At 39.3% G+C, this 25,000-nt stretch overlaps 1 protein-coding gene across 10 annotated transcripts in view; it reads right to left on the bottom strand.

Moving 5' to 3' along the window:
* Nucleotides 1–25,000, bottom strand: part of LOC127431906 (receptor-type tyrosine-protein phosphatase mu-like) — a 359,297-nt gene that overhangs the window by 153,961 nt on the left and 180,336 nt on the right. For all 10 annotated transcript variants that reach the window (XM_051682542.1, XM_051682543.1, XM_051682548.1 and 7 more), the window contains exons 8-9: nt 12,156–12,464; nt 11,454–11,563 (exon numbers count right to left, since the gene is read on the bottom strand). In XM_051682542.1, coding sequence (XP_051538502.1) covers nt 11,454–11,563; nt 12,156–12,464 — 419 coding nt within the window. The remainder of the gene's footprint in view (nt 1–11,453; nt 11,564–12,155; nt 12,465–25,000) is intronic.

Raw genomic sequence — 25,000 nt, 5'->3', positions numbered from 1 at the left:
ATAATAAATTAATAACCACTTGCTTGATCTGTGTGTGTGTGTGTGTGTGTGTGTGTTTGTGTATGTGTGTATGTTTGTGTCTGTTCGTGTGTGTGTGTGTGTTTGTGTGTGAGTGTTTGTGTGTGTGTGAGTGCTTGTGTCTGTTTGTGTGTGTGTGTGTGTGTGTGTGAGTTTGTTTGTGTCTGTTTGTGTGTGAGTGTGTGTGTGTGAGAGAGTGTGTGTGTGTTTGTGTCTCTGTGTGAGTGTGTGTGTGTTTTTTTGTTTGTGTCTGTTTGTGCATGTGTTTGTTTGTGTGTGGGTGTGTTTGTTTGTGTCTGTTTGTGTGTGTGTGTGGGGGGGGTTGTGTGTGTGTGTGTTTGTGTCTGTTTGTGCATGTGTTTGTTTGTGTGTGGGTGTGTTTGTTTGTGTCTGTTTGTGTGTGTGTGGGGGGGGTTGTGTGTGTGTGTGTTTGTGTGTGGGGGGGAGGGTGTTTGTGTGTGTGTGTTTGTGTCTGTTCGTGTGTGTGTGTGTGTGTGTGTGAGTGTGTGTGGGTGTTTGTGTCTGTGTGTGAGTGTGTTTGTTTGTTTGTGTCTGTTTGTGTGTGTGCAAGTTTGTTTATGTCTGTAAGTGTGTGGGGGGGGCGTTTGTGTGTGTGTGTCTGTTTGTGTGTGTGAGAGTGTGTTTGTGTCTGTGTCTGTGTGAGTGTGTGTGTGGGGGGGGTGTTTGTGTGTGTGTCTGTTTGTGTGTGTGAGAGTGTGTTTGTGTGTATCTGTGTCTGTGTGAGTGTGTGTTGTTTCTCTGTGTGAGTGTGTGTGTTTGTTTGTTTGTGTCTGTTTGTGTGTGTGTGAGTTTGTTTGTGTCTGTGTGTGTGTGGGGGGGGGGTTGTGTGTGTGTGTCTGTTTGTGTGTGTGAGAGTGTGTTTGTGTCTGTGTGTGTGTGGGCAGGGGGGTGTTTGTGTGTGTGTCTGTTTGTGTGTGTGAGAGTGTGTTTGTGTCTGTGTGAGTGTGTGTTGTGTGTCAAATAACTGTCCAACAAACATTGCACTTCCCGTTTCATAATAAAAGCTCCAGGTGAAGGAAATAAACACGACTGCAAACCACAGTTTATGGTGAAGTAATAGGACAGAAATATATAAATGTATCTTTTAAAAAATCGTATCCTGAAAATAATAATAATTCAGTATTATAATAATAAACTTGACTGGATTTAGTACGATGCAATATTCATCTGGTTTAGTTCAAACAACACCTTGTTCATTCACAAAGAAAAATGTTTTAGTAAAAATATATGAAGGCGAATATGATTTGTATTAAGCTTCCATGTATGATTGTATGTTAAATATAAGTATAAACGTGCAAATCAATGAAAATATTACATTTTACTCTCCCTTGTGTTCATTTAGTGAAAAACAGTGGGAAACATGCCTTCATTTTTAAACAGATTTGTATTTAATGCCTTTGACATATTAAATCTACATGATTACAATGGCTGTTTAGATGAAATGATGGTTCCTCTTTCAGAGCAAAAACATAATTATCAATATATATACTGTATATATAGTATATCGTCAATTGCCTAAAAATATCGAGATATAAATTCTGAAGCCCTAGTGTGTGGTAATCAACATTATGCTACAAATGCACTAGATTGAGCTTAACTTGTATTGAACCCGGAATATTCCTTCAATAGAATTGACATGTTTACTTATACATTAGCAGCATGAAAAACAAAACTATTATTCATATTTTGACAATATTATACACAGAAATCGAGTATCAAACACGCCTCTGCTTCATTAATGCTCCACTGCTGCAAAAACACAATGTATATATATATATATTTCACTTTCTAGTTAATTGGGAAGCTGAAACTGCAATCTTGATTATTTATTTGATTAATTGTGCAGCCCTACTTTTTAGTATGCTGATTAAATAATGCCGTTCCAGATATCAGTGAGGTGAAAACATTCTAACGTACTGTATGAATGAAACAGATGAAACAAATGGCATAATTCATGAACCTATGCATACATGCATTCATAAATATTATCGTTTGTTGCACAGTGCAACGTCTTTCTATAGTATGTCTATAAACTACAGCCTAAACACTTCCATGCAGCAGAATATAATAACAGAAAGCATATGATTCGGACACTTGACTATGCAGTAGGCAGCACTCTAAAGTATAGAGGAAGCATTTCAGCATATAATATTTTATTATGCTTCACTTTTGTTCCCACTCATTCTCCTCTCTCCAGTCGAGCAGCAGACGAGACGAGAGAGACGCCCTGTGATTCTAATATAACTTAATGTAAAGTAGCTGAGGGGCTTCATTTAAATAAATCATTCAATTGCTAATGGGCGGTCGTCTAATAACACACCATTCTCATTCCAATTTAAGGGCACAAAGGGAACCACGATTGGACTCATCAGGTGTGAAATACCAAGCGGCTCTTTGCCATTAGTGTAGGACAGGTAGATGGATCGACACGTGTTATTTATCCCTAGGGGGAAATTCACCGGGGGAAAAGGGAGATGAATGCATCAAAAATGATTTTTAGGGATGTTACAAAGTTCAATGGAAAGGGGGAGGCGAGAACCAGCTTGACAATATAAATAATCTTTTAATAAAACAAAAAGACACAAACATAAACACATGCAGGGCAGCTGCCCGTAACTCTCTCTCTCTCTAACTGCCACCTCCGGTTGCCTTTATCCCTCTCGAGGGCATGATTAGCCTGATTAGGGGCCGGGTGTGCCCCGCCCTCCTCCCTGCCACACTCCTCCCTCCTTTCCTTCAGGCCAGGGAGCACCCTGCATGACGTACATCCCCCCCCCCTTTGGATCTGGGAGGGTGACAAGGGGAGGGAAAAACAACAACAACAAAAAAACAAGAGGGAAAGGCCAACACGGAGCAACAGCGGGAGAGAAAGAAAATAAAAACGTACTCGGCGGTTCTCCGATACGCCGTAGCCTGGTCCTCGGCCACTCCTCCACCCTCTAGTGGATGACAGCCACGCCTCCAGCCCCTGGCGGATGGAACACACCGCCGCGTTTTCGGTGGCCGGTAGGGGTCTCCTCCGCCCCTGACCGATCCAGGCAGTCGGCTAGGAACCCCTAATCCCCTTGTGGTCGGTGGCCGTTCCTCCGCTCTCAGGTGGCCGAGCTCCTCCATCCCCCGGCGGATGGCCGCTCCATTGGGGTGGATGGTAGTGGCGAGGACTCTACTACGCCGCATCCCTCCTCCTTCCCGGATTTCAGCACCAGTGTAACAAAGTTCAGTGGAAAGGAGGAGGCGAGAACCGGCTTGACAATATAAATAATCTTTTAAAGAGCACCTATTGTGGTTTTTAAACGTGCCTAATTTTGTTTTAAAGGTCTCATACAAAGATTTACATGCATCCAAGGTCAAAAAACACTTTAATTTGCTCATAATTTAAATTGCAGCATTACATTTTTTTCCCAGTGTCAAAAACGACTCGTTCAATGATCCGTTCTAAAGGATTCATTCTAAACTCCTCCTTTCAGAGAGCCTGCTCTGCTCTGATTGGTCAGATATCCCAGTCTGTTGTGATTGGTCTACCGCTTAGTGTAGTGTTTGAGGGCGGGTCAAAGCTGTTCATGAGCAGCCAATGAAGACCAGAGGCGGGTTTTTTGTTACCAAATTAAGTAGGTTAGTACAGGAAGTAAGTCTGGAATTACTAACGACTCGTTTCAGGTGTTCAGAATCGGTTCTTTCTTTTGGGAATCAATAACTCCATTTGTCGTGCACTTTGATTTTTGAAACTTTGCAGACTTTTTTACATTCACAAACAGCTATATAACTCACTACATGAAAGGTAATATTTGGAAAACCATAATAGGTGCTCTTTAATAAAACAAAAAGACACAAACATAAACACATGCCGGGCAGCTGCCTGTAACTCTCTCTGGAACTGCCACCTTCGGTCGCCTTTATCTCTCTCGAGGGCTTGATTAGCCTGATTAGGGGCGGGGTGTGCAGCATCACGACCCGGCCCCGCCCTCCTCCCTGCCACAAGGGAATGTTGCGGATCAACAGTAACTCTGTTGCAAAGAGGAAAAGAGGAATTGCATGGCACGCACAGGAATTAGGGAGGTGATCTGATATTTCCTCAGGGCAAACTTCTATTCTGAATTCCACTAAGACTCTCTCAAAAAGCTGAACCGTCAAACAGTGTCGCATGTGATAATGTATCAATAAATTGTGCCCACAAAATTTGCAGATTTCGAACACTTCAAAGACACATGCCCCATCCCTTGAATGTTTGTTAATCAAATATTGTGGCTAGGGCTGGGTAAAAATGTTATTTCTGATGAATCACAATCTTAATTTGAATGATCTCGATATAAGTTCTTAAATCCCAAGATTGATTTTTGAACTCTATGCGCAAACTTCCACAATGAGAGTAAATCACTCAGATACGTGACCAAATTTTGCACTATGCGAATAAAAATCTCTGAGACTCTCCACAGAGTTTGGTTCAAAGTGTGTCCAAAGACGAGATCCATAAATCCATTTGTCGTTAAATAACGTCTCGTTTAATATCCTTTCTGCTCTTTAAGGCTGTGACACACCAAACCAACGTCAAAGAACAAGCACCGACTAAAGCAGACTGTGGTGTTGGCTCATGTCGCCTGTGTCTGGGTCAAAAAGTTGCTCTTGAACACACCGCAAAGATGCCACCTGACGGCCAAACTAGCACGTTCATTCTGCGCCTGTGTGAGAGGAAATAACTTTCTGTACCAGCAGGTGGCAGTAGTCTGTATTCGTTACTCAAAACGGGAAACCAGAAGAGCTAGTGACTGCTGGGATACAAAACCATTTTCACACAAATCTCGCTCACCACTGACGGATTCGTGATATATCGGAAATGTCAGAGAGCTGGCCTCTCCTGAATCATGCTGATTAATTCGTCTTCACTTGCCTCGTTCCAGACCGCCATGTCGTTTGAAAATATTCGCGTATTGGAATGAGAAGAGCGTTCTGTGTGTTCCCTCTTGACTTTGTCGTTTGCTTGCTTCGTCACTTCCGTTTTTCTTCTCGTGCACTGGTTCGCTAAGCTGAACAGCCAATCAGAATGATCCGACTCACCGACGAGCTCCGCCACCGATTCAACATGTTCAATCAGCCGAAAAAGCCGACGGGGACCGACTTCAGCCAACGGTGCGGAGCACACTGCAAAAACTAGCCCGACAGACACTCACCGATGGCCCGACATTGGCCGACGGCCGACCGTCGGCTTGGTGTGTCAGGGCCTTTACAGCATGGATGCAGTAAAGAAGCAATTTGACTCCAATCTCATTAATATGTGCTCAACCGAAACACAAACACCGAAATTTGTACAGCAAACTTTAACATTCCCGGACATGTTGGCCGGCACCAAAATGTCTTAGCGGAAACTCTGATATATATATATATATATACACACATATATAAACACACATATATAGTATACATTAGGGCTGGGTATCGCCTGGCACCTCACAAAACGATACGTATTGCAATACACATCTCACGATTTGATATAATGTGATATATCATGATATTATAATATGATTAGATTATAAAACAATTACAATTACAATTACAATTAATTTGGGTATATTTCAAGTATATACTGATATCTGATGAAGAGCATGTCGCTCCAAACATCAAGTTTTGTCTCTTGGTGAGCTCATTACATTGATTGGGAAGTAACAGTGTGCCAACTTTGTTTTGTGTTTACATGATATGAATACATAAATACTTAAGGTAAATATCGATACATTGATCTAAAGTGATATATCGATATTTGATTGTATCGACATCCCTAGTCTATATACTATATATGAAAAAGAAAAACGGAACTCACGATTTTTTTTTCCCGCTTAAACTTATTCAAGGATTCGACATAAATGTATGTTTAAAACTTAAGTTAACTGGCATTGGCAACATAAAGCAGAGATCTATAATAAAGTAACTTACACAATAGCACAGCATTTATCAGCAGATTGTTATGAGAAAAACTCACAATTTCATGTTTTTCCTGGGATAAATTAATTTGTCTACATTCAAGTAATTTTCATTTGAATAGCACTTTTCACAATGCACATCGCTTTAAAGCAGCTTTGTAGAAAATAATGCCTTAAAGTCTAAAAAGCCCCCAGTGATCACGTTGAAGGTGACCATGGCAAAGAAAAAACCTCCTTTAAATAGTTAGTGGAAAAAAGAAAAAAAAAAAACCTTGAGAGGAACCTGACATCTGCCTTTACGTTATATGTACATAATACAATATTATTTAGCGGTTTGAGCAAAAACTGGTCAGCACACTTTTTTTTCCCCTCTTCTCCCGGTTTCACTTTGCATGTAAACTTTAGCAGTCTTACCGGCTTATCCAATGCATGCAAGAGTTGTGCTCATAGCGTTTACCGGGGAGGTTTTAATCACACATGTTGATATCAAACAGAGACATATTTATTAATGGAATACATGGAATTTGTACATACACTATATTGCCAAAAGTATTCGCACACCCATCCAAATAATTGAATTCAGGTGTTCCAATCACTTCCATGGCCACAGGTGTATAAAATGAAGCACCTAGGCATGCAGACTGCTTCTACAAACATTTGTGAAAGAATGGGCCGCTCTCAGGAGCTCAGTGAATTCCAGCGTGGTACTGTGATAGGATGCCACCTGTGCAACAAGTCCAGTCGTGAAATTTCCTCGCTACTAAATATTCCACAGTCAACTGTCAGTGGTATTATAACAAAGTGGAAGCGATTGGGAATGACAGCAACTCAGCCACGAAGTGGCAGGCCAGGTAAAATGTACATAATGTCAGCGTGGGGTCAGCGGATGCTGAGGCGCATAGTGCGCAGAGGTCGCCAACTTTCTGCAGAGTCAATCGCTACAAAACTCCAAAGTTCATGTGGCCTTCAGATTAGCTCAAGAACAGTGCATAGAGAGCTTCATGGAATGGGTTTCCATGGCCAAGCAGCTGCATCCAAGCCATACATCACCAAGTGCAATGCAAAGCGTCGGATGCAGTGGTGTAAAGCACGCCGCCACTGGACTCTAGAGCAGTGGAGACGCGTTCTCTGGAGTGACGAATCACGCTTCTCCATCTGGCAATCTGATGGATGAGTCTGGGTTTGGCGGTTGCCAGGAGAACGGTACTTGTCTGACTGCATTGTGCCAACTGTGAAGTTTGGTGGAGGGGGATTATGGTGTGGGGTTGTTTTTCAGGAGCTGGTCTTGGCCCCTTAGTTCCAGTGAAAGGAACTCTGAATGCTTCAGCATACCAAGAGATTTTGGACAATTCCATGCTCCCAACTTTGTGGGAACAGTTTGGGGATGGCCCCTTCCTGTTCCAACATGACTGCACACCAGTGCACAAAGCAAGGTCCATAAAGACATGGATGAGCGAGTTTGGTGTGGAAGAACTTGACTGGCCTGCACAGAGTCCTGACCTCAACCCGATAGAGCACCTTTGGAATGAATTAGAGCGAAGACTGCGAGCCAGGCCTTCTCGTCCAACATCAGTGTCTGACCTCACAAATGCGCTTCTGGAAGAATGGTCAAAAATTCCCATAAACACACTCCTAAACCTTGTGGAAAGCCTTCCCAGAAGAGTTGAAGCTGTTATAGCTGCAAAGGGTGGGCCGACGTCATATTAAACCCTATGGATTAAGAATAGGATGTCACTTAAGTTCATATGCGTCTAAAGGCAGATGAGCGAATACTTTTGGCAATATAGTGTATATACATATATGTCATATCATAAAGATTACAGGTTCAATTGTAAGGTTTGCCCCAGAACAAGACATGTATAAAGATCACAGTCCAGCTCCATCATTACTGTGTTTCTAAGCAAAGCATTTAACCTCAGAATACACTCAATGTCTCACTGTAAGTCAATGCACATTAAATCAGCTGCTAAATAATGAGAAACAAAAGTGCATCACTGAGAGTGAGCGCACACCTCCATCATTTCAGTCCTTGGACGTATAGAGTGATGTCACAGTGCGAAACGTTCTGTACCGATAAAAGTGCACGCGAGGTTCCTGACATGTCACCGTGTGAACGCTCTTGGAGAAAGACGAGCAGTCTCTAATGAGGCAGAAAGCTTTTGTTTTGTCCCTTTCCCTTTAAAAACGGCACAGATCGCAGCCTGACGCTTCCTTAAAATGAGCGAGATGACAGAATGTAATTTCAGAACATGAAGGTGACAGCTTAATTGGCTGAATTTCCTCAAATGAAGTTCTGCAACAATGACTCTTTTGAACGCTGCATTGTTCTGAGTTCTCACACACAGAATGAGTCACGCGCTTCTGGAATCGTCACATAATGTAATGTAGCTCTAAACATCGAAAATATGCAGGATAATTCAATAATGGAGAGACATAACATTTAAAGATGATTTTAGTGACTTTATAAGACATTTAAAATATGTTAGTCAATATATAAGTCAATGTAAAATAGCGTTAACATCCCATAATCATCTGACTTGATTTTTATCCATGTGGAATTGATTGCATGGTGTAAAGTGTCTCTGTATGACAGGTGGATGAAAAATAAGTTATAACAAGTACTGATGAACATGCATTAAGAAAGTAAACAGTGTCAATTTTAACATCATGTTGAATTTGAAGGTGCTTTAAGTTACATTAGGAATATTTATACAGTGTTAGAGCTTCAGTATCGGTTCAGTTATTTCCTGAAGGAATCATGTTATTTCTTGCTCATTATTTTCCCACATTCCTCGTGTGTGTTTGAGTTTCCTGTGAGTCCATTTCTCTGGAATGTGAATTCTGTTTGTTATTCTAGTGCCCTACAAATCAAAGGATCTTTCATTGCAATTTAAACAATAAAAATCCCCTTAAACAGGAAAACAGCAGAGAAAAGACGTGACACGTCCCAGTGGAACATTGTACTGATCAGAGAGAATTAATGGAGATCTCGTTTTTTGTGAAGTATCAACTTTGTCTCAGATGTTTCTCGTCAAATTCTTTACGAAAGATAAAAATTGACACAAATGACTCAATTGTTGATGTACAGTAAGGGTATAGAGCTGTAAAATGAATGTCGATAGCATCGCTCAAATTATTTGCTCTTGGGAGAATTTAATGAGACATGTTTGAGCTCATATTGAGATCTCTGACTCTTGATTGCAGACTTTGGTATCTTGGTAGATCAGAGCACAGTTTGAGACATTGATGAAATCTCTTGTGAAACTCTAAAGGAGATACACTAAAGGTGATATTACTGGGGTCTTTTTCTCAGGAGAAACACCAGACAGGTAGGAGACTGCAGCAAAAGTCTCCATTTAATCTCATTGTTGTCTCGGAAAAAAACTATTGAGATATACAGGGTTCCCAATCTTTCTATATATCTTTCATGCTAAAAACATGCTAACCACATGCTAAAACATGCTAGCAACATCTAGTTAAGTGCTAAAACATGATAGCAATGCCTAGCTAAGTGCTAAACATGCTAAAACATGCTAACAACACAAATCAAAGTGCTACAACATGCTAACAACATGCTAGGAACATGTTAAAACATCCCAGCAAAACCTAGCTAACTGCTAAACCATGCTAGCAACATGCTAAAATATGCTAACAACATCTATCAAAGTGCTAAAACATGCTAACAAAACCTATCAAAGTGCTAAAACATGCTAGTAACATGCTAGGAACATGTGAACAAAAGCTAACAACACCTAGCAAAGTGCTAAAACATGCTAACACCACCTATCAAAGTGTTAAAACATGCTAGCAACATGCTAGGAACATTGTAACAAAAGCTAACAACACATATCAAAGTGCTAAAACATGCTAACAAAACATATCAAAGTGTTAAAACATGCTAGTAACACGCTAGAAACATGCTAAAACATGCTAACAACACCTAGCAAAGTGCTAAAACATGCTAACAACACCTATTAAAGTGTTAAAACATGTTAGCAACATGCTGGGAACATGCTAACAAAAGCTAACAACATCTAGCAAAGTGCTAAAACATGCTAACAACACCTATCAAAATGTTAAAACATGCTAGCAACATGCTAGGAACATGCTAACAAAAGCTAACAGCACCTATCAAAGTGTTAAAACATGCTAGCAACATGCTAGGAACATGCTAAAACATGCTAACAACACCTAGCTAAGTGCTAAGATATACAGCAGCATGCTAACAAAAGCTAAAAACACCTAGCAAAGTGCAAAAAACATGCTAACAATACCTAGCAAAGTGCTAAAACATGTAAGCAAAACCTAGCTAAGTTTTAAAACATGCTAGAAACATGCTAGCAACACCATCTGTCTCTATCTATCCATCCATCCATCTACCGATCTTTGAATTATTGAAAATGAATTCATATCCCATTGGTGCAACTAAATTAAGCACTGACTAAGTTACAAACTAACAAGTCTCTAACTACTTTTCACTTTTTTCACTTTTATTTTATTGTCACACAACCATATACACAAGTGCAATAGTGTGTGAAATTCTTGGGTACAGTTTAAACCTTAAGTTTAAACTGTAGGTCCCAACTTAAGTGAGACCTTATGCACAGCTGGTGTAACCCTACCCAAATGAGCAGGGGATGTACCTGACAGAGCATCGTTCACGACAATCAACGGTTGATGTTGTTTCTCAATGTGCAGCCGCCGACAGTGACAAAACAATACAAATGTGTATGACACCTATCCCAAGTCCCGATCGCTACCATGTTTTTGTACATGTAACATAAACCTTGTTAGCGACAGTCAAACAGTTTTATTATACTAAAATATTTTCTAGGACAAATAATTGTTTTCCAAGGCATTTAGGTATTTTTCTCATTTTCCATGACTTTTCTATTACTGGAAAACTGCATTGCAAAACTCCAGGTTTTCCAGGTTTTTTTTTTTTTTTTTTTTGTCAGGATGCATGGGAACCCTGTATTAAAGAGATCTTATTTGTGTTTTTTCCCCCAATGGTTTCAGTGGCTCTGACACTGCAAAAACAATTTACTTAATGAGTATTTTCGTAATATGTAAACATCCTTCAAACAAGATCAATGTAATTGAAAAGTAATATTGTGTTAGATAATAAGAATTCTTATGAAATGTTACTTCTCGGATAAATGTATCTTGTTTTACTGATGTGTATTTAATTTAACAGGAAAACAAGACAAAAATACTGAGTAAGAAAACAATGTTTTTGTAGTGTGAACACTTTTAGTAGTTTACATCGATTGAATCCCTCTGTTCTGATGTTGTACACACGAACAAGACTGAGCTCTATCTGAAAGCTTCGTCTGGTAACAGATTGTGTTAACAGGCTTGTTCGTTCACATCTAAAGGTTACTAGTTTAGATTTATTAGTCGATTAAGATCCTGGTGAGAATGAAATACGGCAGCATTTGTGGTGCAGCAGGACAGAAGATAAATGCAGGAGGTTGAAAGAATCAGGCGGTCGGCACTTACTTCATACTGTTTGATTATTCCGTACGTCTGAATGGGTTCCCTCCATTTGAGAGAGATCTTCTCTTCATACGTGCTTCCTTGGATAGATTCCAGCGGCACGGCACCAGGCACTTTAGTATACAAGCAATAATAAAGACTTTTAGAAAGAATGATAAAACCAATGTTGATTTGAAGATATCAAGACATTAATATAGTTTGAATAAATATTCTCTTGTATTCAATATTTCAAAATGAATTGCTTCTCATATAAGTCTGAGAAGGATAATTCAATGAAGTGCAACAGCGACCCAAGGACTCTTTTGTCTTGACCTCAGAAACTCTCCGAAGGACATATTAATTTTGGCCTTGACTCGAGTTGGCGTGTTGTATTTTGAAATATTCTCCATTAAATATTCCATTTAAATGGATGTTTTCAATTCACATGGACAACACAAATAAGACCTAAACTTGACATGAACCACAATTGAAATCATCTGTAAATGCAAATGGAATTAAGTTTAACGTGAATAACCTTTCTGCTGATGAAAATCGTGTGCTTTTACTAGCTTTTATTGAACGTAAATTCAAAAGAACAAGAACATTCATAAACTAAACTGTAATCAGGGTTGAAAGTGTACTCAAGTGAGTAAAATACCAACAAAAAAGGTTTTTTTTTAAGCAAAATAAGTTTTTAAATAAATGTTAAGGATATAAATCACTAACCGTCTTCATCCGTAAGAACATCGAGTTCTTCGCTCTCTTTGACGCCCTCGCGGTTTCGCAGCACTAGTTTAACACTGACATTAGTGTACGGCGGAAGGTTACGAATCGTGTGCTGAGGTGACACACTGAGAATATCGTAACACATTTCTTCCCTTGTCTCCTCTTTGCCGTTCGCCACGTAACGGTATTGCACTGTCAGATTGTAGCTATAGCAACGGGTCACGTTGTAGCCGAATGGCTCCCAGCGAACGGTGAACTGCTTCGATTTGATGTCCACCACCTCTAGTTTACAAGGGCCGTGCATGGGGTCTGAAAGAGAAAAGCAGGATAATTTGTTACATTTTTATGTTAAAAAAGTATAAATAACTTACAGTAACACATTACAATAAGGTTCTGTTTGTAACAATAGTAAACATATTAGAAAATGATCAATATTTTTTCAGCATTTATATATCTTAGTTCAAATTAATTTATGAAAATACAATTGTTCATTGTTAGTTCATAATATATTAACTAATGTCAACGTACATCTTGTAAGTTTATGTTTAAATTAAAATGAACTAAGATTAATAAATGCTGTAAAAGTATTGTTCATTGTTATTTCATGTTAATGTAGTTAATGTTAACAAATACAACCTTATTGTAAAGTGTTACCGAAGTTTCAACTGTACAATGAAAAAAATCACATGATTTCACTAAAAACTATAATGTTGATTACCACAAATGTTTTTCGAAATAGTCCCTCCTTTTCTGTAATAAAGTCAATAATGGAGGTTCCAGTAAGACACGTACAATGGAAGTGAATGGGGTCAATTGTTGGACGGTTTAAAGACAGAAATGTGAAGCTTAAAATTGTACGAAAACACTTACACTAGTTCTTGTTAAAACAAGTGTATTATCTGAGCTATAAAGTTATTTATATCATCGTTTACCAATATTACAGAGTTTAAATTATTTTCTGTGGTAATCAATATTATGCCAACTTTGAGCTTAACCTGTATTGAACCCAAAATATTCCTTTAATTGTCATTAAAATAATGTCTCAATACAAAATGTTTTTTTAATGGCCCTTCCATTTGGCTTTATTTTCTTTATGCAAAAAATTTTGACTTTCAATTTCTGAGTGAAATATGACCCAGACTTGTTGACCCATTCATATATGACCCATTAGCCCAATTATGTTTCTTTGGAGGTTAAATAAGAAGCACTTTTACACACAGATAATGCTATGTAAACAATGCATAATCTTTGGTATTCAAAGCTTATAGTCAGTGATATTTCATCGTCTTCAACACATGTCTACTGTATGTTGAGGTGAAATCTTTCCCTACAGTTGTTGTGAATCATGACGGGCCGAGTACTGAGCCTTGGGGAACACCTCGAGGCCAAACAAGCAGTTCAGACCCCCTCACCTCCAGCACTAATGAAACCTCCACGCTCTCTGCTCCTCAGACTCCCTCGGGAACTCAAACTCTGGTAATGGGATCAATTTCCATTCTGGGTTCAATTTGAGACCCATTTCTCTGGAATTCAGCTGTACAGCTCTAACGGCCCACAGAGGCCCTTCTTCTCACATTCACTGCCATTACACGGCAATCTGAAGCCCTGGACAGCCAGCCTGATGTTTCTGATGAGGAACCGCAAAGCTGAACCTGCTACGCTTCTGCTTCAAAATAGTATTAACAGAGACGTTAGCAATCAGAGTGATGCGACCTCAATGTAAAATATTTATATTGAGGCTAAGAACATCACGCACAGTTTCACACAAAGTCACTGGCTCACCAAGGCCTTTAAGACAGACTTCCTATGAACAAAATTAAAAGACGTAAAGTAAAGAAGTACTAAAGAAAAACAACTGCTCATCTCAAGTGTCTTTGGTTTTGTTTAAAGCTCAATTTAGCGCAGGGGAATGAGGCGAACGCTTATCTTTTTTCAGTGCATGTGTGCATGAAGATTAAAACAAGGGGTTGAAACACGCTTTCATCAGTGGCCTTGTAATAAAACACTTGACGAGGGTGTTTAACAGGGGAGAAACAGACTGTGATGTGCACAGTCAAGACCAGTGGCTCCTGATCATTAAAACCAGCCATTCTGTTCAAATTAAGCTCTTTGTGTCGCCTCTCAATTACCTTGTGGTGTCGTCCACTCAAAATCAGTTTAATTTCAGTCACGTTCTGTAATGCGTGACACCAGATCACTTGCATCACGTTAACAAGACAAAGCGAGTACGTTAAATGCGCCTGGACATGCTATTTAAGAAGAGCAGCAGCAGATACTGTATTTACCAGCATCCCTTTCAATGCAAGTCTTATAAAAATGGCTTTTTATTGTTTGGATGAAAATAGATTGCAATTCAACTTTAACAAGCCGAAGATAAAAGCTATTATAATATTACACATTGAAAAATTCACATCTCTTTATCTGAGTAGTTTTGCAAAAAGCATTAGACTATGTAATACATTAAAATTAGTCTGAATTTTTGTACACAATGAACTGAGGGTACATTAGCTGCTTTATCCTCAGACAAAGAGTTGTTTGTTTTCTAAAAGTGAGCAATTTTGTCAAACAATGGAAGTAAAATTTCTGGTTCTTCTGATGTGTTTCACAGAATAACCTGCTCTGGCCCGGCCAAATGCATTGGTGGATTCACCATCTTTTCCATCTCAACAGTGACAGAGTTGATAGACTGAGGAAGGTGAACAGGTGTGCCACCGTCAAATACAAACAATACCTGTCTGTTCTTACAATCTGTATTGCCTGTTCAACACAGACACATCTACTGTCTGATAAATGTCCTGTTTGAAGAGAACACGGCCTTGACCATTATGCAATGGATTTGGGTGAGGACTGACACAAATATATAAAGGATAATCAACAGCCATCTGGTCAATATCACAAAATAAATTCAGACAGGGTGATCATACACAAATCAAAGGGGTCTTGTATTATCCTGAAGGGGATAATTTTGTTATAATGACCAGTTGACTCTTAAATATGGATGGATGGAAGGATGGACAGGAGAAATGGTGGATAGATGGGTGAAAGGTGGATGGATGTATGGATGGATGGATGGGTGGGTGGGTGGGTGGATGAATGGATGGATATGTGGATGAATGGATGGATACGTGGATGAATGGATGGATACGTGGATGAATGGATGGCTAGAACAGTGGATGGATGGGTGGGTGGATGGATGGACAGATTGGATGGGTAGGTGGGTGGACGGATGAATGGATGGCTAGAACAGTGGATGGATGGGTGGGTGGATGGATGGACATATTGGATGGATGGATGGGTGGGTGGTTGGACAGATGAATGTTGGATACGTGTATGAATGGATGGCTAGAACAATGGATGGATGGATGGACAGGATGGACGGATGGACAGAGATAGACAGAATGATGCATAGATGGATGTGCGAGAGTAGTCGACTAAACGGTTCTGATGCTGCTAGTCGACACTGGAATTACTAGTTGGTTAATATTTCCCCCCATTAAACTGATCATCATTTTTATACATTTACATTTGGCTTTATATTTTTACAGAGGCTGCGCTTAAATTACTGTCATATTAATGTTACATATTTTAATAGAATTAATAATACAAATATTATTTAAAAAAAGAGGATATCTGGAGCAGATACAAAGTTTCATTTCGTCTCAGGCTGTGTGTGTTTCTTCCCTCTCTCACTTGTGAAGCGTGCAGGAAAATCCTCTCGCTAGACAAGCAAACTCAGAAAAGTAGCTTTAGAAATCACTTCGGTGGTGGTGCGGGAACAGATTTCCAAATGTTTGAAAGTCACTATATATTCAGATTTATATTTATATATTCATGATGTATGACTATATATTCAGATTTACAAGTATATATTCAGATTTGTATTTATATATTCAGACTTACAACAATATATTCAGGATTTACAACTATATATTCTGATTTATATTTATATATTCAGATTTGTATTTATATATTCAGACTTACAACTATATATTCAGATATTTATATATTCATGATGTATAACTATATATTCAGATTTATATTTATATATTCATGATGTATAACTATATATTCAGATTTATATTTATATATTCATGATGTATAACAATATATTCAGATTTACAAGTATATATTTATATTTATATATTCAGGATTTACAAGTATATATTCAGATTTTTATATATATATATATATTCATGATGTATAACTATATATTCAGATTTATATTTATATATTCATGATGTATAACTATATATTCATATTTATATTTATATATTCATGATGTATAACAATATATTCAGATTTACAAGTATATATTTATATTTATATATTCAGGATTTACAAGTATATATTCAGATTTTTATATATATATATATATTCATGATGTATAACTATATATTCAGATTTATATTTATATATTCATGATGTATAACTATATATTCAGATTTATATTTATATATTCATGATGTATAACAATATATTCAGATTTACAAGTATATATTTATATTTATATATTCAGGATTTACAAGTATATATTCAGATTTTTATATATATATATATATATATATTCATGATGTATAACTATATATTCAGATTTACAAGTATATATTTATATTTGTATTTATATATTCAGATTTACAACTATATATTCCGATTTATATTTATATATTCATGATGTATAACTATATATTCAGATTTATGACTATATATTCAGATGATAATTTATATATTCATGATGTATGACTATATATTCAGATTTACAACTATATATTCAGATTTACAACTATATATTCAGATGATAATTTATATATTCATGATGTATGACTATTTATTCAGATTTACAAGTATATATTTATATTTATATATTCAGGATTTACAAGTATATATTTAGGATTTACAAATATATATTCAGATTTATATATATATATATATATATATATATAGATATTCAGAATTTATAATTATATATTAAGATTTATATTTATACATTTATTCAGACTTTATATAATTATTCCCTGTTGGCCCCCCATAATATATGAATTACTTTATTTCTATTTTATACATGAATAAATCATGACCCCTTAGCAGTGTTGAACCAAAACTGTTATTTTGAATAAATTATCCAACAAAAGCAAATAATGGACATGTCTGTATTGGTTACAATGCTCAACTGCAAAGACAGAAATGTAATGCTTTAATTGACACTTTTCTTGATTAGTTAATTGCAGCATATTATATATTTAAAAAGATATTGTCTCCTGAAGTAGCTTCAAGATTGTTAGCTACTTTCTGTTAATAGCTTGTAGAGTAGTAAATTAGTTTATCAAAAAGGATATCTTAAGTGTAATTTATCTACTGTCAAATTACTCCAGTTACTTCACCAACACTGTTATTCAACAGAATTCTGTCTGGATGTCCACCATCGACAGAGAAATGCTTTTAATTTTAAGTATGTGCCGAACCACACAATAACACAGACGTTTCCTATAGTGAACGCTCCTTGTTCCTTTGTACTGTGATTGTGAATGAAAGTAATTGAGAGAACAATCTGGGCACTTCACCGTGTGCTATTGAAAAATAACCGGCAGAGAAAGAAACCCAAAACTTTCTTTAAATGAGCTCGATACTCTACAAAGAAAGAAACCTGGTGATTTCCTTTTTCACTTCCATCTGAGGTTGTAGCTAAAAGTACACATGCTCAGCTACGAAAAAGGAGTAATTGTGAACCGGGTGAGATGAAATGCGTGAGACGAGGACAGCGGTACCTGATTGAACGGACGCTCGTGGAGAGGGAAGTGCTCCCTGAAACGTAGAGGAAAGAAACCCTGCTGATCCTGAATGAGAATAAAGAGACTCTGAGATTCAAGAGACTGAATTACAGAGCAGGAATAACAGAGAAGGCCGTGAGACACGACTGAGAACATGAACATATTTTATAGTTCTTTCCGGAAAAAGTCATTTCAAAGTCAAACGAATGAACAGACATTTTATAAAGGACTTGATGTGTGTTTTTGTGTTCGATGAGTCTTTTTTGCCTCCAGCGTCTTCTGCACTTCACACTCCTCTTCCTCTTATTTAACCCATTGATTACCAGCCCACATTCACTGAAAATACTATTAACATCTATTGATTAACTCGAGAAGAGGAAAACCTCTAGCAGACAAAACACTCCTAAATTTACATACATTATCTTCTGTGTTTGTGTGTGCGTTTATGTGCTGATAAAGCAGACACTAGCAGAGAGTTCTTGTGTTTCAGTCGACACTATAAACAAAACAACCTCGAGCAAACTGCAGCGAGAGAGATAAGACACTAAACACACACACACACACACACACACACACCCAAACACAAGCACACACACTCACACACACCCAAACACAAACACACACACCCAAACACAAACACACACACCCAAACACAAACACACACACACACACACCCAAACACAAGCACACACACTCGCACACACCCAAACACAAACACACACACACACCCACACCCAAACACACACTCACACACACACACACACACACACCCAAACACACACACTCACACACACCCAAACACAAGCACACACACTCACACACACACACTCAAACACAAACACACACACACTCACAAACACAAACACACAAACACACACACCCAAACACACGACACACACACACACACACACACACTCAAACACAAACACACACACACACACCCAAACACAAACACATACACACACACCCAAACCCAATTTTTTCCAATTACAAATGCATGGTGGCGATAACTGCGCACTTATGGTTAGATCGATCTGATCACGAGTCGTGTGAACCGGTGTGTGTGTAATCTGCATTCGCATTGCTGTTTGCCAGGATAGCTTCTCAAAACAGTCAATGTTACAATATCTTTATTCATATGTTACCAACATTCAAATGATCACATAAATAATGGAACAAAAGTTTAAAGCTGTTGCCGTTTGAACTGGCTGTTTTGATGCGGCGAAGGTTTTTTGTTTTTGTTTTTTTTTACATCAAACCAAGAACGTATTAGGTAAAAAGTTATTCCATTTGAGCCTTCTCTCTGGTCATCCATCAGTTAATTTCACCACTTCCAGAGCAACAAGTGGAATGGCTAGTTTCACAAATGCTGTCGATTGAGCTTAACCTGGAATATTCCTCTGATAGCAGTGTGAATAGTGCTTATATCAATTAATTTGATTCTCATCTCATGTTCGGTTTCAGCACTTTTTCAACTTATACAAATTGCTACGAGTGCAAAAAACACAATTCCTGTCTTTGAGGTTCTTCCTAATGCTGACCACAGGACAATGAGTCAAGATTGTCTTATTGTCAGAAAGTTTAACTATGTAAAGATGCTTTGGGAGGGTTCCATTGTGAATGTTGCTTCAGAATTGAGCTGGATTAAACTCTTAAAATGTGATTTTCATCACAACCCCCGTGTCTTTTCACTCAATGTCCTGGGTACTTAAACACAGCCATATATCTCCACTGGAAGCGGCGGCCGCAACGGCTCCAATCATGCGAGGACCAATCAAAACCCTTCACGGGAAAATGGCTTCAAGAGTTTGACACACCTCGACAGAAATCGAGGGTCAGGGGTCAGGGTCAACCCTCAAGTGAAAACGGATTTTATTAGCATCTACAGCCCAGGACGATGGATTCAACAGCGATACTGTCCATAAACTCTAAAATAGATTGCAGCAAAACGGGCCACTTTTATCTATAACTCCTCGCTTATGAGAAACGACACGGTGGTAAAAATAATGACCTCTAAAGTGAAACTCAAGATAGATGTGAGCAGAAGAATGGTGCATGTGGTCAGTTCAGCAGTTTATACCCATCACTAGCTGAGTAATAGAATTTCCACCATGAGATATCAGACGTTTGTGCTCAGGTAGACAGAAAGCTTTGGATTCATTGGTATTCCCTCCATCCGATGAGTCCCATCTCCCTCGAGTCCTGCTCAAAGCGTTATAATAATTCTAATTGGCATTTAGATGTCAACTATCAATGCCTGGTGAAGGCTTGATATTTAAATAACTCCTGCTGTTATCACTGACACATTAAAGACTTTTGGCATGTGCTGATGTAATGTGCTGGTCATCTTTCCTCATAATATTCTGTAAATGACACAAACAGTGAGTGTGTTTACATGCACACCAATGCGCTGATAACTAAAAGCAGCTTATTCGAAAAATCTGACACCGCAAGAAAAACGTGTTTACATAAAAATTTAAATCTTTAAATTTTTCTTGCTTTTTGAAGACAAAACGTAAAAAAATCCTGTGCATAACACTAGCACACATTGGATAAAGCCGCATTCACGCTACACTTCGCGCTCCATTCAAATGCATCCGAACGCAAGCTCAAGCAAAGAAATTTCGTAATCCGCTGCGAACAACCTGCGAATTCTGGGAACCAGAAGATGTGCAACCAATAGAAAATTGAAATGTAACACGCTGACCTCTAGGCTCCATTCAGAGTGTACATGGCAACACTTTACAATATTGTTGCATTCGTTAACATAAGTTAACTATGCTAGTTAAACGAATACTCCTTTTCTTTAAAAAAAAAGCAAAAATCTGTGTTCCAGTGAGACACTTACAGTGGAAATCAATGGGGTCAATTTTTGGAGGATTTAAAAGGCAGAAATGTGAAGATTATAATGTTATAAAAGCACTTACATTAATTCTTCATTAAAACTTGTGTATTATTTGAGCTGTAAAGTTGTTGAAATCATCGTTTGAGGGTTTGAGGGTTTTATTGAGCTTAACTTGTATTGAACCCGGAATATTCCTTTAACACGAACTAACGATAATATTACTTACAATAATGGGTTTTTTTTTCTCCCTAATTTGGAACGCCCAGTTCCCAATGCTCTCTAAGTCCTCGTGGTGGCGTAGTGACTCGCCTCAATCCGGGTGGCGGAGGACGAATCTCAGTTGCCTCCGCGTCTGAGACCGCCAACCCGCGCATCTTATCACGTGACCTGTTGAGTGCGTTACCGTGGAGACATAGCGCATGTGGAGGCTTCACGCTATTCTAGACGGCATCCATGCACAACTCACCACGCACCCCACCGAGAGCGAGAACCACATTATAGTGACCACTTGGAGGTTACCCCATGTGACTCTATCCTCCCTAGCAACCGGGCCAATTTGGTTGCTTAGGAGACCCGGCTGGAGTCACTCAGCACAACCTGGATTCAAACTCGTGACTCCAGGGGTGATAGTCAGCGACAATACTCGCTGACCTACCCAGGCCCCATAGTTTCAATAAATTTTTTAAATGAAAAGTTAATGCATTATGAAGAAACATGAACAAACAATCAACAAATGTATCGGTAACACTTTACCATAAGGTTTCATTTGTTAACATTAGTTAATAAAGTAAAGGTAAAGTAAAGTAAAGGCTGGTAAAGGTGTTTTTAAGCAATGCAAAATCGGGGTAATGGGCAAAAATCTACGAGAGTTGATCGTTTTTTTGCTAAAGCTGTTTATGATCTTAAACCGATAAAGGAAAACTGTAGTGTTTAGGTACATGACAACACACATAATCGGATTATAAGTATATGTAGAGCTGAGGAGGGCGGGGCCAGGCTGGAATGAGACACACCCGGTCCCCAATCAGCCTGATGGGGCGCGCGAGGGATAAAGGCGGCTGGGGACGACAGTTCGGGGGAGAGAGAATTACAGACAGCTGTGCTGTGTTTTTGGTTGTGTGTGTGTTTTTGGTTAATAAATTATTATTGAAGTTGTCAAGCCGGTTCTCGCCTCCTCCTTTCCTCTAAACCCCCTTACACTGGTGCCGAAACCCGGAAAGGAGGAGGGATTCCCGTCGCAGCGTCCTCGACACTGCCGTCCACCCAAGGGAGCGCCGCTGCCGTCCGACGGGGGACGGAGTAGCCCGACTACCCGGACGCGGGGAACGGCCGCCGTCCGCGAGGCAAGTGGGGACGGGACTCCCCGACCGCCTGGAGCGAGGGAGCCGCTGCCGGGGGCGGAGGAGTGCCCTGCCGTCCCCCGGGAACACGGAGGGGTCGAGAGAAGACCGCCGTACGCGGGGGGAGGAGGGAAGCGACTCCCCGACCGCCTGGAGTGGTAGGGCCGCTGCCAGGGGCGGAGGAGAGTCCCCACGGGACGCCGGGAACGCGGAGGGGCGTTCTGTCCGCTGGGGGTCGGAGGTCTGACTCCGGTCCGCCCAGGGAGGAGCGGCTGCAGTCCGCCTGAGAGGGTGGAGTAGTGATCGAGGACCACGCGACGGCGCATCAGAGAACCGGTGAGTTTCTTTTTCTCTCTCTCTCCTCTCTCTCTCTCTGCCGCTCCGTGTTGGCCTTTCCCTCGCCATTTTGTGTTGTTTTTTCCCCTCCTGTCTCCTCCCAGGTCGAGGAAGGCGGGGAGGACCCGCCGGCAGTCGGGGCATAAGGCACGCCCCCCCACCCGGAGAGGAAGGGTGGGGGGGATGTACGTCATGCCGGGGGCTCCCCGGCCTGAGGCAACGCCGGGAGGAGTGTAGAGCTGAGGAGGGCGGGGCCGGGCTGGAATGAGACACACCCGGTCCCCAATCAGCCTGATGGGGCGCGCGAGGGATAAAGGCGGCCAGGGACGACAGTTCGGGGGAGAGAGAATTACAGACAGCTGTGCTGTGTTTTTGGTTGTGTGTGTGTTTTTGGTTAATAAATTATTATTTAAGTTGTCAAGCCGGTTCTCGCCTCCTCCTTTCCTCTAAACCCCCTTACAGTATAATATGTGCATGTAAACACTCAATGATTCGGTCTCTTAAACTGTAGGTGAACATGTACAGTACATTGGGGTCTAAAAGTTACAGACCACTTGTGAAAGTGTTTCTATTTTGCATTTTACTAATTTAAGACAACATTTTAATTACAAATGATATTATCAGAATAACAATGTCTAAAAAGTTTAAATTAAACTTTAAAAGTGCTGCAAGTTACTTTTTCAATGGAAGGTATGCAAAAAAAAAAAAATCCCACTTCCTGAAAGATATTACTGAAATAAGTGTTGTGAGATATCACACCGGTTTTGGTTACAGCTCTGTAACCTCTGTAACAGCTCTAAAATCTGTAAACAACAAACAAAAATGTGTCTTTCTGAATGACGCTTTCTGCCTGTCAATCATTTTGCACATTCTTATAGTATTTTAGTTGCAGCGAATTATTGAGGCTTAATGCCATTTTTATGCCATGTTGTTCATAACAGTTGTCAGTTGAGGGCGCTATTTCACTGTTGTTTTTGACAACCGTTTCTGCACGATGTCAGTCTCAATAAAGCTCATTTGGGATCTTTGGAGTGAGGGTTTTGGAAAGAGGGGGCGTGGCTAATCCAAGGGCTCAGCTTGCTAAAATCACCAACAGCACCTTTAACATGAATTTGAGAACGTCTTAGTATTTGGTATTTTAATTTTTGAGATTTGAGAATATTCTGTATAAAGAGTTCAAATGATCAGTTGCACTCATTTAATTTTGTTTATTTGTTTATTTCCTTTCTTTAAACGAAAAACTGCACATTTTCAATCTGGCCACAGACTTTCTGACCTCACTGTAAACTCTTAAGTAAAACAAAAAAACGGTGGAAGAATATTTGTGACGTCTCCGTGTCTGAGCGTTGTGAGCGATCAAGCGGCTCTCAAGATCCCCTCTCCTGATGATAGCCGGACGGGGAAGAGAATAAAAGCATTAGTCCCGCATGACAGAGAACAAATTGGCCATAACTAAAGCTAAACTCCTTCTCTTCTGCAAAAGAGAGAGAGAGAGAGAGACCATCATATTATTAGTTCTTCAGTGAATTTGTGTCCTTCGTCCAACATCGATTCATGTTTTTGGGGTGAATCATGTTCAAGTCAAATTTCACCCAACAAAAAATAATAAAATAGCCTAGTTTCAGGACCATTAAGATTCTTTGCATTGAGACATTATTTCCATGACAAATATAACACATATCCACCCCAATGTTGTTATTACTGTACTACAAAATACACCCTTCCCTTAACTGTAATGCATTCAGATATTTTTCCATTATGCTTGTTTGTCCTTGACATCTTCATGACTGGTTTCTTGAGATTCAAGCTGTTCTTCCAGAGAATAAACTGCATGTTGAAAAGTCTAGTGAGAAACTGCATAAAAAATATAGTCTGTAAGTGGCAATGTGGCTGGTTTTGGTCAAGAAAAACATACAGCCTCTGAAAATCCAGAATGGGACGTAATGAAAAGACGATTGGTGCTTTCAATGTCAACGCGGTTGAGTTTGTGATATTTGCTCTTCAAGTTCTTCAACATATATAGAAAGTATTTCTCGTATCCATCCTGACTCATATAATGAAAGTAAACGTGCACTTTTCTTTCAAATTTGCTGATGTGTTTCTGTTGATTCCAAAGTGACGAGTCCAGTGAGGGAGTTGCCAACGCTGAACGCTTTGATAAAAATAAATACATAAATAAAATAAATAAAAAAAGCATTGCTGCACTCGAGTCTGTGTTGAATCCTCCGGTGTCATTCACATCTGTTTCAGCTAACAAAAAGACAGAATGCCAAAGAACAACTCCAATAATCACGGCCACGCTCCTTTAATGTTTGTGAAAAATCCCTCGGTAGAGAAAACGCGAGATGCACCGGCGGATTTCTGCAATATCAACAAACCCATCTGGGTAATGGCACGGCTTTCATCCTTATCAAAGCGCTTTTCATATCTGCGGAAGTGCTGCAATAATAACAGCTTTTGAAAAGCCACAATTAGATCTCAATTACTTTACCCAGAGTGCACTTCTGCACAAAAGATGGCGCTCTACTCAAACTCACATGTGATTTTGGCAGCGTAACA

Source organism: Myxocyprinus asiaticus, chromosome 41, assembly GCF_019703515.2.
Source record: "Myxocyprinus asiaticus isolate MX2 ecotype Aquarium Trade chromosome 41, UBuf_Myxa_2, whole genome shotgun sequence".
Taxonomy (NCBI): domain Eukaryota; kingdom Metazoa; phylum Chordata; class Actinopteri; order Cypriniformes; family Catostomidae; genus Myxocyprinus; species Myxocyprinus asiaticus.
This window is presented reverse-complemented; position numbering and strand designations above follow the sequence as displayed.